Genomic DNA, 17,202 nt, shown 5'->3' on the forward strand with positions numbered 1-17,202 from the left:
GCGCAGTCCCCAACGTGGGATCCTACAGAGAAATCTCTGTAGGATCCCTCCCCTTTCCCTCATAGCCGTAAGGAGAGAGGGAATGGGGGAGGAATTGGATACTCGCTCGCCTTCCCAGTGGAACTAGCAGTTGGAGAAGAGTAGGAGCAGCCATCACCTTGCGGCGATGGCCTCTCAGAGTCTGGGAAAACGTATCGTCAAGAGAAAAAGTTTCCCCGAGGAGGGTTACGAACTCTCACTGTAGGTAAGGGTCTGCCGCCACTGTGAACGTCGTCTGGGTGGGGCTGATCGACACCTGACAGGAGAGAGCCGATACCGTCCTCCGACTCATTCCAGTCCTCGTCGAGGTCGAAACCTCTCAGGAGGACCGAAGGAGTATTTAAATACGGTGTCCGAAGACACGTAGAAACGCCGCTGTCGCAGTAGAGGAGGTGGAAGTAGCTTGATCGATCAGCCAGAACTGAGAGAGCCTTCTTGTCCGGAGACGAGAGACTCTGGTTCGAGACAGAATCAGCAAGCTCCGATCGCGGCAGACCCACCGTCGGTTTGGGTTCCCTCTCGGGCCCCAAAACGACTCGAGCCGAGACGTGGGCTCTGCTGGTGGGAGCGGCAATCCTTCCGCAAGGTCATTATGCTGACGAATCAGCTTAATGACCTGCAAAATTCCTCTGTATCTCGGGAGTAACCGCGTCTTGCGGAGTAGGACCGTCCAGTCCCTCCAGCAAGAACAGATCCCGAGATACTCCTCCTTCAGAAGGAGGAACAGCGGCAGACCCCTGACGGTCGCCTCCAGCTACTTGCGCGTATGTCCTGGTCGGTCCTAGAACCGTGCCTGGTCCATACGGCGTCATAGCGGGATCGCGAGCGGCGCACCTCTCGCGATCACTCCTAGGTACCTCGCTCCTCCCGGTGTAGCCCGAGGAGGTTGAAGGTACAGGAGAGGCAGACCTGACGCTCCCCCCTAGCTCGCTGGCAGGACCAGCGTGCTTGGAGGGCTGCTGCTGATCGTCAACCTGCGGTGGCGATCGAGCAGCAGGCCTAGCCTTGCCGCTCGCCTGGGGCGAGAGGCTCGGCTGAGAACGTCGACGCTGATCTCTAGCGTCAGGCGAGCTGTTGCTGGTTACCGTCTCCGCCCGGTCCCGATGGGAGCGGCGGTCAGGTGACCTGCTAGGCTCGCTGTCGCGGTGAGACCGGCAAGCGTCCTCTCGGCGCGTCGAGCCGCTGCTGGTACCGACGGCCGTGGGGACCCCTTCCTCGCCTCAACCCGTGGCTGGTCAGCGACCGTCACGTCAACCCGAGCAGCCAGCTGGTCGCTGCGAGAGCATCCACTGGCCTGGCGAGAGTCGTCTGCACGACTCTCGCCAGTCTTCTGCTCCGCGCTTCGGTCTTGACGGCGAGCGAGCTCGGGCGTCAAGACTTTGGCTGGACGGTCTCCCACGGGAGACCGTCCACTCGGTACTACTCGCTAACGAGAAGCCGAGGCGGATCCTGGTTTAGCGGCAGAACCGCTAGAACCAGGCGAGGAAGTGCCAGCCAAAGCTGGTACTCCTCTGGTCCCCGTCTTCTTCTCCTTGGCAGAAGAAGAGACGGGCCCTGTTCCCGAGGGAGCAGGAGGACCAGCAGAAGAGCTCCCCGAATCGCCAGAGCGAGACGGGCCCTTAGAAGGTCCCGAAGGAGCCTTCTTAGGGGGGAAAACCCGGGTTACCAGCTGGTCGCTGCAAGAGCGGCCGCTGGCCTGGCGAGAGTCACCTGAGCGGCTCTCACCAGCCTTCTGCTCCGTGCCGCGTCTTGGCGCCAAGCGAACTCTGGCGCCGAAACTTGGCTGCACGGTCTCCCGAGGGAGAACGTACACTCGGGATCTCTCGCGAACGAGAGACCGAGCCGGAACCTGGCGTAGCGGCATCGCTGCTAGCACCAGGCGAGGAAGTACCAGAGCTAACCGATACTCCTCTGGTTCCCCCCGTCTATCTCTTTACTTGACGGAATGGGGAGACGGGCCCCGCTCCCGAAGGAGCAGGAGGACCAGATCAGAAGGACACCCCAGTCCCACCAGGGGTGGGACGGGCCCTTAGAAGTTCCCGAAGGAGACTTCTTAGGGGGGAAGGCAGCCTTCTTCTTCTTCGGCTTATGGGCCTTAGAAGTCGAAGGGGAAGAGGCAGCAGCAGACGATGAAGACGAAGATGACAGCTTCCTCTTCTCCTCTTCCTCGTCAGCTCACGCAGGACAGTCGTCAGGTCCTCCATCCAGGCCGGAGCCGGGGCTATTGCCGAAGCAACACGGCCCGACTGCACCTGTCCGGAAGGACCTGGGACTGGGGAAGACACACCGTGGGCAGGACCAGCATGGAAAGGCTCAGGAACCAGGAGCGACAGGAACAGCAACCAGCTCAGGAGCGGCAGGAACAGCGGCAGCGGTAGACCCAGAAGGGACAGCCAAGCCAACAGCGGGAATCACATCAGCAGCGGGAATCACATCAGCGGCAAGTACGGCAGGCCCAGCGATCGCCTCGTAGAATCATCAGCAGCCAGCGGGAACCTGGGTACTGGCGGCCGGTCCAGGGGCGAGCTGCTGGAACAGCGGAAGTCTGGGGCAGGCAACACGAAGAAAACAGGCGGCGGCGGCAACCCCCCCTCGGTACGGCGGCGGCCCTAGTAGCGGCAGACGGCGTCACCGACACAGCATGGGGTGTGTAGACCAGGCGGGGGGGGGGAGCAGCATAAGCGGCCGTGGTAGTAGTGGAGACCGCCCCAGACCTCGCTAGACGCTGCAGCAGCCCGTGGATGCTAGGCACGCCCTACCGCCGCGGTGGTCCATACCTGTCCAAGGTCGTCTCCCACGGATGTAGCACCTGCGGTAGCATAGATAGATTAGTAAGAGGGGTTCCCTCACGCACGGGGGGAAGACATGCCCCACCCCGAACGCAAGGAAGACCCCAAATACAAAATACAACGAGGAAGCTGAGCGGGGGGCAGGAAGGAAGACGAAGAATCGGATACCAAGGGAGTCGCGGGAGAGCTTCCCGACGACTTCCTGGCAGACCTTCGCTTCCCCTACCCACGCACAGCAGTGAAAAGTAATATGAAAATGAAACAGAATACTGCCCTTGCGATTCACTTCACAGAACTTAAAGGGAAAAAGATCAATTCCCGGGTAAGAATGGAAACTTGATCCAAAAAAAAATGATGCTATCATAAAATATATATGAAAATGAAACAGAATACTGCACTTGCGATTTCACTTTCATAGAAAATAATCGTAAGGATCAATTCCCGGGTAAGAGCGAAAATTGATCCAAATTAAATTATGCAAATAAATAAATGAAAAGAATACTGCAATTGCGAATCCACTTTCATTGCATTTATCATACAAAATAAAAGGCTCGTGCCGAGCGCAATCACGCTCTCGGTAACGAACGCACAGGGCAAAAATATAATGAAAAAAGTACTTACATTTTTCCACTTCGCCCAAAATACATGACTCGGCGCGAGCGCGCCCGCCCTCGGCACCGAGACATTATTCAAGGGTTCAATTCATGAAAAGAGAGGAAATCGCCGCCTCTACGGCGATAGCTCCATGTTGGTTCATAATTAAGTAATGAAAATGAAAACAGTGTACTTACAGTTTCATTTTCAAGTCAAACAAACCATTAGTAGAAAACACAATATAAACAAAGCATACGACGATGAAGCGGGCAGAGAGCGATGACGAACACGTCCTTCACACCCGCGGCCGAAAGCAAAAGTGATTTGTTTGCCGCGCGACTGTCGGACAAGCAGTTAACTACCGTTCTCCCCTTGTTCGAAGCTTACGACCGTTCCAGCTGCCGCTAGCTACTTCCTATTGTTAAAGGACCGATGGTTTGTATTACGTATCGGAACAAAGTTTATTTGATCTGGCTCTTAGAACCCATAAATGATGGTAGACTAGGTGTTTTTGTGTGGTTTAATACATGCTCAAGAACTTTTATTTTATGACTTTTTCATTTGGAGGCAGTGGTAAGGAAATATGTATAGCCCACTCATGTCATTAGTAAACTACCACAACTTAAAAACCACTATCAAAATACAAAACCAACAAAGACCAAACATGAAAGTTGTGACAGCTGTCCTTAGTAAAACATTTACATATACTGCAAAGACTACAAGGAAATCGGCCCAAAAATCTACTTGCTTTAACAACCACAAGAAACACTTTAAAAACTATACATGAAAACACCACATTTACTATTAAATTCACAAAAATATTGGTTGACTAACATCAGTAGCAGCAACACACATAACACAACAATGTGGAAAGCAGGTTAACCTGTCAATGCTAACAAATTAAACACTCTAAATATAGTTAATATAATTAATTCAGTTATTCAACAACGACAGTTTACCACTGACTTATGGCAACTCTGACTTACAGCAACACCAACTGAAGGTGGATTTGATCTTACAGCACTTTTTCAGTGCCATTAACAGCATTTTACAGCATTTTACAGCACCATAACTTGATGTTGCATCAAGTTATGGTGTCGTAAGTGCCATTGATGGCGATAACGGCAAGAATAGGCATGAAGTTAAAAGTGCTTATGGCACTGTAACTTGATGCAACATCAAGCGTCGATTACAGTGAAACGCTGACTTACAACCGAAATCAACTTATGGTGCAATGGATCCCACGCTGTAAGTTGAGGACCTACTATAGACAATACACTGGGCCCTAATCTTAAAAGGCCCCAACTTAACAGATTTTGCAACGTATTGGATATGCTCAAGTGGGGAAAATGAAAATCTTAATTCATACCAGAACAATCTAGTACGTGCAGTAGACATGGCAGATGCTGAAACAAACATGACTGACAATTGCCAGTCTAACTTTGTACCTATATCCCACTCACTTGAACATTGAAATTAATTCCATTCCTGATCATCATATCACAATGTAATTTTCTTGTCTAGCATAATTTACTGTATAGCAACCTGTCTGAGCTTATTTAGTTTTAGTGTGTTTTTGTTGATCATGTTAACAACCTGAATATGCCCATAAAAGCAACAACATACCTTTAATAATGATCAGGCTGAATCAAACAGTTTAATGTCGCTGAAATCAAGCGACCAATAAATATCCAAAATGTCGCTAAAATCAAGCAACCAATAAATATCCAAAGGAGGAAGAGCAAGAAATGGCCACTAATTTTTCAAAATACCAAACGCTTAAAAAAAATTTTATAACTCACCATAGAAGTAACAATTTAGTTAGAAAGGACTTGAACATCATGAACACAAAAATGATTGAAAGGTCTAACATTCAATAATCCTTAATTTACAAGAGAGCATAAATACTGCTAATAATATACATATGTACTCTGTACTTTAAAAAAATGCCTTCTTTACTATCCAATATGGCTGAGCAACTTGGCAAAAAATCCACAGCCCCAAAGACAATGTCTGCATTTACAAATGCTGAAAAAATGACAAATGCCTAAGATTCATGAGGATCATAAACCTTTCCTAATTTACATGATGGGCTTGTTGTGATACAATGAATAATAATTGGACATTTGCTAGGGTTTGAATATATGAAAAATGCAAAACTCAAATACTTTCTCGGGGTATCCATTATAAGTGCTGGTAAATCATGAAGTATGTACAGAAATGCTGATTCATCGCAAAACAATTAGGGTAAAATGTCAAAAATGGAATGACATTTAAGTCAAATATTCCAGAATCGAAAGTTCAAGCTTTAAACAACTGACTGTAATAAATAGCTTTCAATGAAAGAAACTTACTGTGAGCCTCCTGGCGCATAGTGTGCAAAGCATGAGCAGGGGGTGAAGGACATGGTTGCAAATGACCAGGAAGCTCCAATAAACGCCCTATTTGATGAAGTTTTCTTTGCCGTGCCTTCATTCTTCCCTTTGTTAACCTGCAGAATTGTCAAAGTAAATAATTTACTTGATATTCAGCTGATCAGCATATTAAGAATACAGTACAGTAATATGAAATGTGGATAAAAGTAACCTTGAGAGCCCTAATACAACTTGGCAAATAGTACACCAAACTGTTTTATGCAAAACAGTCCTTTGAACAAACAAAAATAAGTAGTCTTGTGTGGAAGCGTAAGAAGTGAAATAAAGAAGTGTGTGAGGCATAGGTTATGTGCAAAGACAATTCATGTGGAATGGATCAGGATATCAAAATAGTATAGAGAAAGTGAGCGAGGCAAGATAGAAAGGATACAAAGGAGCGAATTATTGAATATATGTATATAAATTAACATGGAAAAATTAAAAAGGAAAAGAAAGAGATGGTGCCAGTATGGAGGAGCACTGTATCTGATAATCTTAATAAATCAAAATAATCGAAGGTCGTAGACAAGCCTAAGAGTTCAATGAAGAAATGAAGAATGTGATGTCTAAGGTGGTAAGGACTGCTCTTAACAAGATAAAAAAACGGTAACGTTCCAGGACTTTCTAGAATAACAAGTATTGTGGTACATGGTAGAGAACCAGTCAATGAGGATTTGGTCAGAATACATGGTATAAAACTATGATAAATGAAAATGAAGAAACTGCCCACTATAAATATAAAATCATAAACTCAAGTAATAATACAATATAATAAACTTGAAATACTAACCGTTTACACAAAAAAACAGACATGGACACAAAAATTCTAACATATAACTCAAATCCCAACACACGGGCATCTGACCATCCAAGTTCTATACATAATGAAAAATTTATGCGAATATAAATTCTTAGCATTACCTCTGTTTAGCAGCCATGCAACGAATATGGTCATCAAAAATAAATTTAGCTGCCAAAAGAGGTGTAGTAGGACGGCCAATAGCCCCAGAAGATGCAGATTTCCTGTGAATTGTTAGATGAAGGACCCTTGAGTCATCTTTGTCACCTGTTACTTCCAAATCCTGAAAAGGAATAAAAACAAGATCAGTTTATCATATGACATGGTGGTCACAGAAGGTTTAATTTGTACAAATAATGACAAAAAAAAAATTCCATCAAATACCTGAAGAAATCCTACAAACTTGGCTACTCCCCAACCAAGCTTCTTTGAATCAGGTTCCACCAAGATTAACTGGATGACATCTATAACAAGGAAACGTTTCATTCGCTGGCCATCTCGAGGTATCACAACACAAGCAATAAGATCACTATTATCTGTAGGCAAGAAAATAAAAACCCAAAACTTAATAAAGCTAAAGATGGAATTCATTTTGATGCATAGTTATATTCAAGTCCAACTAAATTTTACAGAAGATGGCTAATACAACACAAAGTTCAAATGATTCTCCTTACAACAAATTTAAATTTAAATAATTAAAAATACTGCATGAGTAAATAATTGCTTCACTGTAATTCCAGGACACATATAAGCAGAAAATGCAAAAATCATTGTACCTTCCCTCTCACAAAGAAATTCAGAATGTAAAATGAGATATAAGGAAAAGGAATACTTTGATCAAAACTACTTTCTTATTAATATTATTACTGCAAATGACACAAAACTCTCTTCTTGTATAAATTTTGAAAGTATAGTAGTATAAAGACACAATTCTTTAGCTTCCGAGGGCTATCACTCCCTTTGTCAGGAGTGACGATCACTCTTGAGATATATGCTGGCCTTCCAGATTTTGTCACCAGATAACTAATTTCCTTTCAATTTATGATACCAAAATACTGTGACTAACCCTTCTAGTCATTCCAAGCAACTTGGAGGTAACTGTATCACTACCTTTCCTCACTTTTCCATCATGTAAGTTAATCTATACAATAAACAAATACATATTTATAATGTAATCATTTATAAAAATCTGTCCTAATCCTGACCATGGAGAAAATCTTCATGGTAGCAGCTTGTATGTTAATGACAATGGATGCCTTTTGAAGAGATCTAGAAGGACGGGATATCCAAAGTATCTCGCAACAAATCTCCATTTACATATCTTGCGACAAAAAGGGCTGCAGCTTTAAAAAGCTAGAGAATTATGTATTTTCATAATAATATACTACTGTACCCTAAAAATATACACAAGTGGGGTCTTTTCATTTCCTGTATTTGTCAGACATTATCATTGTTATCATCAGCCTATTCCAACAAGAATGAAATATGTACATACAGGTGTGGTCAATGTTTCATTCATCTTGTTTTGAAGTTTCTCTATTAATAACAAAATAGGTTTTCAAGTGGGAAAGAGAATCAATAAAAAAACAACACTACTCTGCAGTTCAAGTCATGATCCTTACATCTCAGTAGATTCAGTTATCTGTGGTAACACTGAATGACTGAGAAGTCACTTCATCAAAACTGACAAGCCAAGATGACAGAAGCTCTGGCTAATCAAGAAAGGCTTTTCTCCAACTAATGATGCTAATTAGTACCCCAACAATACTTTTGTCAGTTTTGAATTATTCACTAAGAGTATTTATAAAATACACTTCAGCACCTACATCATGTAGAAAAATATAATTTTTGTCAGTGAATACTGCTTTTGAGACAACAGTAATGACAACATTAAAAACTCTCAGGATCTTGCTGCCATATCTTGATTAGGAAGTATCAAATTGCTGAATACACAAATGAAATACTATGAATATGATGAAGTAAAAGTTAAAAAATGGGAGTTAAATATTCATAAAAAGGTTATAATGTAGTATTAACCATAGCTGTAAAACAAACAAACACAGCCATGATGATTAAGCCATCAACACTACCACTACATTTTCAACCTATGTGAATTTTCCACTCCTACTGGCATACTCTCAAGAAAGTACAGTCCAACCTCTTAAATCTGGCACTCCATAGTCCGGCAACTCCAAGGACATTTTTGAATCAGCCGCCATTAGTTCTTAAGAAGCTACGAAGGTGGTGCCACACATAATTCCAGTTTTGGGAATTTTTTAAATTTTGGAAGTGAAGTTTGCTCCAAAAATACACAAGCAGAGTTTATATCCAATGAAAATATTCTATGAAACTAAAAAATATACAGCATACAAAAGAACCATAACTTGCATAGTACACTTGTGTATCTTCTAACCTCATGTATCATGCTATGTATTATTAAAATATCATCCAAGAACATTTCATCATATACATCATGTGCAGTGCAAGATGTATCTAAGTAGATGACACTAGGCTAGGTTTTCTATCCCTACCTGAGTTTTGTTAGATATCACTGATAATGAATATTACATATGTATATCTGAGTTACCTTTTAACTTAGAAACAGGCCTGTATACAAAAGCTCATTAATTTAAATGCAAATCTTTATACATAAGATCAAGCTTACCAACCTTGTGACTACTCTAAGAAATCATTACTATTTAAAATTATGATATTGTTAGAATACAATAAAGTTTTGTACATACTTACCCGGCAGATATATACTTAGCTTATGTCTCTGACGTCTGACAGAAATTCGAATTTCGCGGCACACGCTGCAGGTAGGTCAGGTGATCTACCCCCCTGCCGCTGGGTGGCAGGAATAGGAACCATTCCCGTTCTAGAACCAGATTTTCTCTTCCACCTGTCTCCTGTGGGGAGGCTGGGTGGGCCATTCATCATATATATCTGCCGGGTAAGTATTTACAAAACTTTATTGTATTCTAACAATATCATTTTTGTACATGCAACTTCCCCGGCTGATTGACACCCTTGGTGGTGGGTAAGAGACAACTATTTACTGAATAGACAGGTAAACAACATACGTTGTAGGTAATAAATAAATAAAACCTTGGTTCCTACTTGTTCAGCGGAAGATTCCATGGCTAATGCTTAGGAATCTGCTTCGCCTCAAGAGCCTCAGCGAGGATGTGACCTATGGCTAAGAGTTCTTGTGGGTCTGTCGATGGGGTATTATCCATTTACTCGACAGAGCCTCTTACATGACAATATGCCTATGCCTAGTGGCATAATTAAGGAGCACAACACCGATCCCGATCACCTGATCCTAACACGAGGGTTAGTGCTTAAGTTGAAAAGAGTTATCCCCAAACTCCTTTCAAACAACCCAAAGAAAAAACATGACGTTAAATAAAATTTAACTCACTAGTTAAGGATCAGTATCGGCTCCCTATCCCAGCAATGTATCCGCAGACACGTATCAACCAAGAGAAAAGGATCTCTCGTAGGTTATCTTGACATCCTTCGGATATGGGAAGTCAACACAGAGTTGCATCTCCCGTATGTGACAGCTAATATGTCCTTATGACATATTGTAAAGGAAAGAACAAGAATTCGGAAAAGCTCGCACTTCATGCGCTTTTAATTCTCAGCTGTATGAAGGAATCATCAATGCACTTGTCAAGTGCTTAGGAGATCACATTGTCTCAAAGAAGGCCAGGGCATTCTTTGATATAGATCTCTTCTGGGTGAAGCCTGGAGCCTGGCTAGCGCTTCGTGCCTGGCAGGCGCCTAGCGCCTGTCTAGCGCCTCGTGCCTGGCTGGAGCCTTGCGCCTGAATGGCGCCTAGAGCCAGCGCCTGGCTGGAAGCCGCCTCTCCCAACCTTCTCGCGCACCTGGATGGCGCCTCGCGCCTGGCTGGCGCCTGATTGGCTCCTCCCTCCTGGCTAGCGCCTCACGCCTGGCTGGAGCCTTGCTTCTGGCTGGCGCCTTGCGCCTGGAGCTTGGCAGAAGACTTCATGATTACTGTCTATGAGTCTGCATGCCTCAAGAGTTTCAGCGAGGTAGGGACCTATGACTGACAAACCCTTCTGGATCATGTCAATGGGGGCTAGCCCCGCTTACACGACAGAGCCTTCTCGGATCGTGCCAATGGGGGCTGACCCACTTACATGGCAGAGCCTTACCTGTATCATATCAATGGGGACTAGCCCTCTTACATGACAGAGCTTTAGGTTTCTCTTTACTGGAAGGAGCCTTGCGCCTGGATGGATCCTCAATCCTGACTGGAGCCTAGCCTTGAAGGAGCCTGGCACCTGGATGGCGCCTGGCTGGCTTTCTAGAGCCTTGCTGGCTCCTAGAGCCTGGCTGGCGCCTCGCGCCTGGCTTGGCTCCTCCACACTTGCTGGAGCTTCGAGCTTGGAAGAGTCTCTAGGCTGTCTGGTGATGTCCACATCGGACACTCTTATATCTGTCCGATTTGTTCGCCTCTGACGCATTTGCGCCAGGTTGGAGGCCCGCTCCTTCTCAGTATCCAACCATGACAGAGTTCCTTGGAACTGTCCGCCTCTGGCGTTTTTCGCCTGTATTGGCATTTGGCGCCTGGCTGGCGCTACATTGTCCGAGAGTCCTGAACAACCACATAGTCTATCAGGAGACTGGAGAAGGGTGGAAGAAATTCTTCCCCTTTGAGCTTTTGGCCCCTGTCAAGGGGAGGTGATTGTAGTCACTACATCCAGTTAGACGACCGATATCTAAACAATACGGGAGAGAAGAGTCTTCCTCCGAGGAAGATCCTTCGTGAATACTTCCTTTGCTAACGAGATCTCTTCTTACATGTTGATGAGGTTCCTCGTTGCAGAATCTTCCCTATCCTTGCCCGAAGGAAGGGAAGGAGTCTGGAAGTCGAAGGAGACTCCGAGCTGAAATTGGGCGGAACACTGATTTCTAGCTCTTATTGTATCCTTCTGAATACCTTCTGGGAAGCATTTCGAGCCCTCATCGCACCCCGAAGACTCTGTAGGCAAACGTTTAAACCATCTCTTCTTTTGTAGATGAAAAAGTAAGTACCCTGCCTGGGCAACGAAACTTCTATCTGAAAGCGTTGCGTCAGGAATAGAGGGTTTTAGTTCTTTTGCCAAACATACTATGCTGGCAAGAACCCATTGCCGAGTCTCCATTGAATCTGATGCGAGATTCCAATGCACAAAAAATTCACTTGTCTTCTTGGTCGTTTAGGGCTAAGAGAAACAAAGAATTCCTTCATAAACTTTCTCCAAGAAGTTTGATGAGGAGCAGTTCCATTTTGTCGGAACACGGAATCTGTGGCCACAAAAAGATCCCATTCGAAGTACATGATATCCTACTCTTGTTGTATTGCGGTATCGTATAAGATCCCGAAGATCTTAATCTTCTGTTATCTCTAATTCCCCTTGTAGAGACAGAGTATAGCCTTTTACTGCGTTCTTTGATAGCAGATATATACCTAGGTGATTCTTCCCTCTGAAAGTGAAGAAAGAACCTCGCTATGTGGTTCACAGAGGTATCGGAAGAGGACAGTTTCCTCATTCCATCTAGCACGATCTGCAGCAATTCTATGTCTTAGACATGACTATTGTCATTTACCTTGAAAAATCCTCTCATTCATGTCCACTTCTGGTCAGTCTGCACGCGGACAGACTCAGAGTGGAGAGGTTTTTCAGGTCTATTTATAATAGATTCTGATAGAATATCCAGCTACTCTTGGAAAAGCCTTACGAAACATGCTGTGAGAAGAACGTGACTTCTGTGAATCCAACCTCTCTAAGGCCAAAATGAGGCATTCATCCTCTCTTCCTTTGACGCCCATTTATCTTAATATCTGTTAAGAATTTATAACTAGGGGAAAAAGACTAAAGTTTATTCCCCTTCTTTAAATTAAAGATGTCGTATATTGCTACCTCTCTTGGTTCGAGGAAAAGGAAGCAGTCTATAGGAAGCCTGTTCGTCTTCTACCTTGCGAAGAGATCTATGAAGAAGACTTTCCGCAGGTTCTCAAAACCCTTTTCAATAAATGTTAGACATACGTTAACAGTTATTATCTTCGATCGAGAAGGTTCTCACGGACATGCAAAATCTTGCATCGAACCTCTTAAGGATCGTTACGTTCCGTGTCTGTTCCCAAATAGGTTCTCTTTTGTTAACGCGAACAGGGGCGAAAAAAGAGATTCTCGATGCTCTTTGCGATATGAGAGAGTCGTGGAATTGGCCTAAGTGATTAAAATAAATCATTTCATCATTCCTTGTAAGCGACCCCTTTCCGATTAAATGGGACCCCTTTCCGATTAAATGGGTAACGAAATCAGGAACGAATCTTGCCGTTACCGAGCCTCCGAGAGGCTACTGGTTTGTTTGTTTGTTTGTATGGTGTTTTTACGTGACTTCCGAACCACGTCGAGAGTGAACATCTATCACCAGAAATCCACATCTCTCACTCCTCAATGGAATCGAACCCGCGACCACCGAGGTGAGAAGCAAACACCAAACCAACCACTAATGGACTCTTAGTTTAATAACTCGCTAAAACGAGAAAATATCTTGGATGGTATAATGCGCCAGGCTGGCGCTTCCTTCTAGTTCTTTTAAGGTTATGTGCCAGAACATCTGTGCCTTTATGGTACCCGACATCCTTCACGTGTTAATTCCGTTCTTTGTAGGAAAAAACTTTTATATACGTAGTATAGTCCATTCAGGGAAACAACTTCTGCCACTAAGAGAATGTTTCCCATCCGACTCACCCATCTTCTCTTGAGCAATATCCGATTCTAAAAAGGTTGTGTGCGTTTCTCGAAAAGATGAGAGAATTATATTATATCGTGCTCTGCCGTATTAGAATCCTTTATAATACTGTCACATTGTGGTAAACAGCATTAATCTAGGAAACCTTTGTAAGGATACTAGGAATTCTGTAGTTAACCTCGGTATGTGCATAAGACTTGACCATACCGTAGTCTTAAAGTTAATTCTCTTCTACTACATTCATCTTCTCACTAAGCATGTACTCTAATAAGCCATGCTTTCGTAAGCATGAGAGCATCATATAATATAGAGTTCCGCTGCGTTAGAATCCTTTAATAATGTTAACTACGGTAAACAGCATTGAAATGTTGTAATATCTTTCTTATTGAAAGCTTCTTAGCAAAAGGCAGACAATATTTTATTTATGTTTGCTTAAATATCCCCTCCATCCGAGGCTAAAACCGCGATTGTAGGGTAGAGACAACGGTTTAGTTATTCCATCCCGCAGGAGAGAGACATGTAACCAACCACTCATGACCGCACCTACATGTTACTGCGTTGGTCTCTAAGCGCGATAGCAGTCTCCGTTAGCCGTCTGGCCTTACTCTTCCAGAGTTGCCAGCTACTCCATTAAATAAAGGAATCTTATAAAATTATTATCGAACTTCATGGAATGTTCTTATTAATGCATATTTAAGCGAAACAAGACTTCGATAAATCTAGAAGCTAAGTAGGTGTTGTCTTAACAATCCCTTTAAGCGTAGTCCTTCCTAGGAAATTCCTGGAAGGATACTGGTAATTGAGTTGCTCTGCAAAGAAGTAACTACGGTATGTGTGATTTGCCGTATCGTATTCTCATACAGCAGATACTCTACTACCTTCTTTCCCTGCCGAGGCAGATAGAGAAAGGAAAAATTTTTACTGTCTTCGTTCTTTTCGTTAATAGAACGATAGAAAGAGTATATATATCTTCTTAAGGAAGGAAGTTAATCCAGGAACTCTTTAAATCTTCGTGATTTCCTCATAAATCGCGGAAGACACAGAATTCCTGTTCATCTGTAGGGTTTACGGAAGGAAGTAGATATTTCCTATCCGCCATCATACCCAAACGTCGATGAGATTCTTATAAGAAAAACTCCCAAAGTTCTTGCCTCTTCATAACGAGGGAAGAGCATGAATGAAGGAGAGAGTCCGCATTGAGAGGAACTGCCAAACACAGGAGTCTTCTGAATGATGAAAAAATGGCTTCTCTTAGTATCAGAATCCTTCTGACAAACGCGACGGCCGCCTGTGCGACATCTTGCACCTTTGCCAGGGGAAAGTTGCTCAAGTTAAAAAACTCAAAGAGGAGCCTCGCGGACTGACCTCTCTCTCATAAGAAGATTTGGAATATTCTGGCGCCTGGCTCCTTGCGCCTAGCGCCTGGATAGTTCCGCGCGCCTGGAATGTTCCGCACGCTAGAAAGGAGACTCGCTCCTGGAACGTTCTGCTTGCGTGGAAGGTCCCGTGCGCCCTGATAGTTCCGAGCGCCTACTAGACCCCTTTTAGAAAGAGCCTCTTGCCCGGAAACGTTCAATGGAAGGATCGTTCTGATTGCCACTGTACTATAAGGCTCCTTGCTCTAGCCGTCTGTTTTTCTGGCGCAATTTGCGCCAGGCTGGCGCTTCGTCTCTTTGAAGGCGCCTTGCGCCAAGAAAAATTTTCTAGAACGCGGCTCGCGCTCAGTTGCTAGAACGCGGCTCGCGTTTGGTTGTAGGAACGCGGCTCGCGCTAGTCTGTTTTCTGGAACGCGGCTCGCTGCTGGCTGTTGTGGAACGTGGTCCACGCTAGCTTGCTGGAACGCGGCTTCCTAAGTTCCTGGCTGGCTCTTGCTCAGTGTTCTCTTAGTTTCAGAGAACGCGCTAGATCATCAAAACATATACATTCTTCGTCTTTTCGGATGTAAGATGAAGAGACGCACGTTTTTAAGGATGCCTTTTCAATGGCTATCCTTGGCAGTCTGGGACGCTCTACAGAACCTGCCGAGGGGACGCCTGACCGGTGGGGATTCTCTGAAACCTCCTTACGGCTTTCGACATTCCTTCTCCCCTGGGCTTGGGAGCTTGAAAGAGGTCTAGACCTGGGAGCGAGACAGAGCCGATCAGACGCACCCTCCACTGCAATGGGGAACACTAGTAATCACTTCTTACCTTTTAATAGCTCGCATTTTGAGCCACAATCCTTGTCTTCAAATTGCAATTATGAATTTGAAGTTTCTGCGAAGTAAGAAGGTGATGAGGATGCAACACTACTAGTACTGTTAATACTCTAATTGCTCGTTAGTACGAGTTTCCAAAAAACTTTTAAAAGAAACGTATCTAGTTACATGCTTTACTGACTCCCTAAAGTAGGAAGTCAGTATATTTCCTCAATCAGTTCTAACACTTATTACACGTATTAATGAATGAATATTAATATTTCCCTTTCTTGCAAACTATGTGAGTGTCTACCGAAAATTTCGGTAGTTACACGTCATATATTCTTCGAAATTTTCGAAGCCAAATTCATTAAAAAGTTAATAAAAGCGTATGCCGAACCAAAGACCCAGTACTTCCCTGCAAAAGACAGCCCAGAAGATCGATGGCGATGAAAAACGAAAATCAAGTCAGGAGGTAGCAACAACATATGTTGACACTACCGCGACAGAGAAAATCTGGTTCTAGAACGGGAATGGTTCCTATTCCTGCCACCCAGCGGCAGGGGGGTAGATCACCTGACCTACCTGCAGCGTGTGCCGCGAAATTCGAATTTCTGTCGGACGTCAGAGACATAAGCTAAGTATATATCTGCCGGGGAAGTTGCATGTACAAAAATTAAAAGCCACTTACTACTGCATGCAAGACATTGGCATACAAAACAGCAAGTACTGATATAAACAACTGAATTGACAATGTCAGTTACCATAACTAACACACATATATCAAAAGTTGCATTACAGTTGTTGACTTGTTAAAAGTTTGCTAATATCAATATTGACTTCCATAAGTGAAAATAAAATAAATCTTTATTCCTCCTTTACACAATGGAGAGAAAAGTTATGAAAGTATGCCAGTAAATATACAGTTGCAGCTGTGGTCGAAGAAACAAATATGTAGGCTACAAAATGTCCTGGATGAGGTAAAAGCAACATCCAATACCAGCGAAATCACACATTTACATCCAATACCAGCGAAATCACACATTTACATCAAATAATTTACTGCATTTATAAATAGAGTAAGTTGCATTTTTAAACCCAGCTTTCATAATTTACAATAAAAATGAATACTACCCACATGTGTTTTATTTAGCAAGTAATGACTATGATGATGTCACTAAAACTCAATCAGTTGATGATTTTAAGAATGAAAACATCAGAATGCACAGAGAGAGAGAGAGAGAGAGAGAGAGAGAGAGAGAGAGAGAGAGAGAGAGAGAGAGAGAGAGAGAGAAGAGAGGAGGAGAGAAGAGAGAGAGAGAGAGAGAGAGAGAGAGAGAGAGTGTGTGTGTGTGTGTGTGTGAAAGGTGCCCAGAAATCAGAACAATGTGGTTTAAGCTAATGTACCAAAGATGTCAGCATTTCCCGGGAGATGCTTATGGAGCAGGCCAGAATTTTCATAAGGAATCAAACCTAATGAATGACAGTAGTTATTCATAAGCTTTCTTATATTTTTGATAACACAGCAATATATAAATGGAATGAGCTGGCAAGACTTTGTTTACATTGGGGGATTTAAGGAGTGATTTCTGTTATCCAGGATTTTCTGTGGTCTGG

General features: G+C 43.7%; 1 protein-coding gene across 8 annotated transcripts in view; it reads right to left on the bottom strand.

The window, feature by feature from the left end:
* The window catches only part of LOC135201768 (protein CLEC16A homolog), a 208,954-nt gene that overhangs the window by 94,675 nt on the left and 97,077 nt on the right, over nt 1–17,202 (bottom strand). For all 8 annotated transcript variants that reach the window (XM_064231008.1, XM_064231011.1, XM_064231009.1 and 5 more), the window contains 3 exons: nt 7,020–7,171; nt 6,758–6,918; nt 5,777–5,913 (listed from right to left, as the gene is read on the bottom strand). In XM_064231008.1, coding sequence (XP_064087078.1) covers nt 5,777–5,913; nt 6,758–6,918; nt 7,020–7,171 — 450 coding nt within the window. The remainder of the gene's footprint in view (nt 1–5,776; nt 5,914–6,757; nt 6,919–7,019; nt 7,172–17,202) is intronic.

This window comes from Macrobrachium nipponense, chromosome 28, assembly GCF_015104395.2.
Source record: "Macrobrachium nipponense isolate FS-2020 chromosome 28, ASM1510439v2, whole genome shotgun sequence".
NCBI classification, from domain to species: Eukaryota; Metazoa; Arthropoda; class Malacostraca; order Decapoda; family Palaemonidae; genus Macrobrachium; species Macrobrachium nipponense.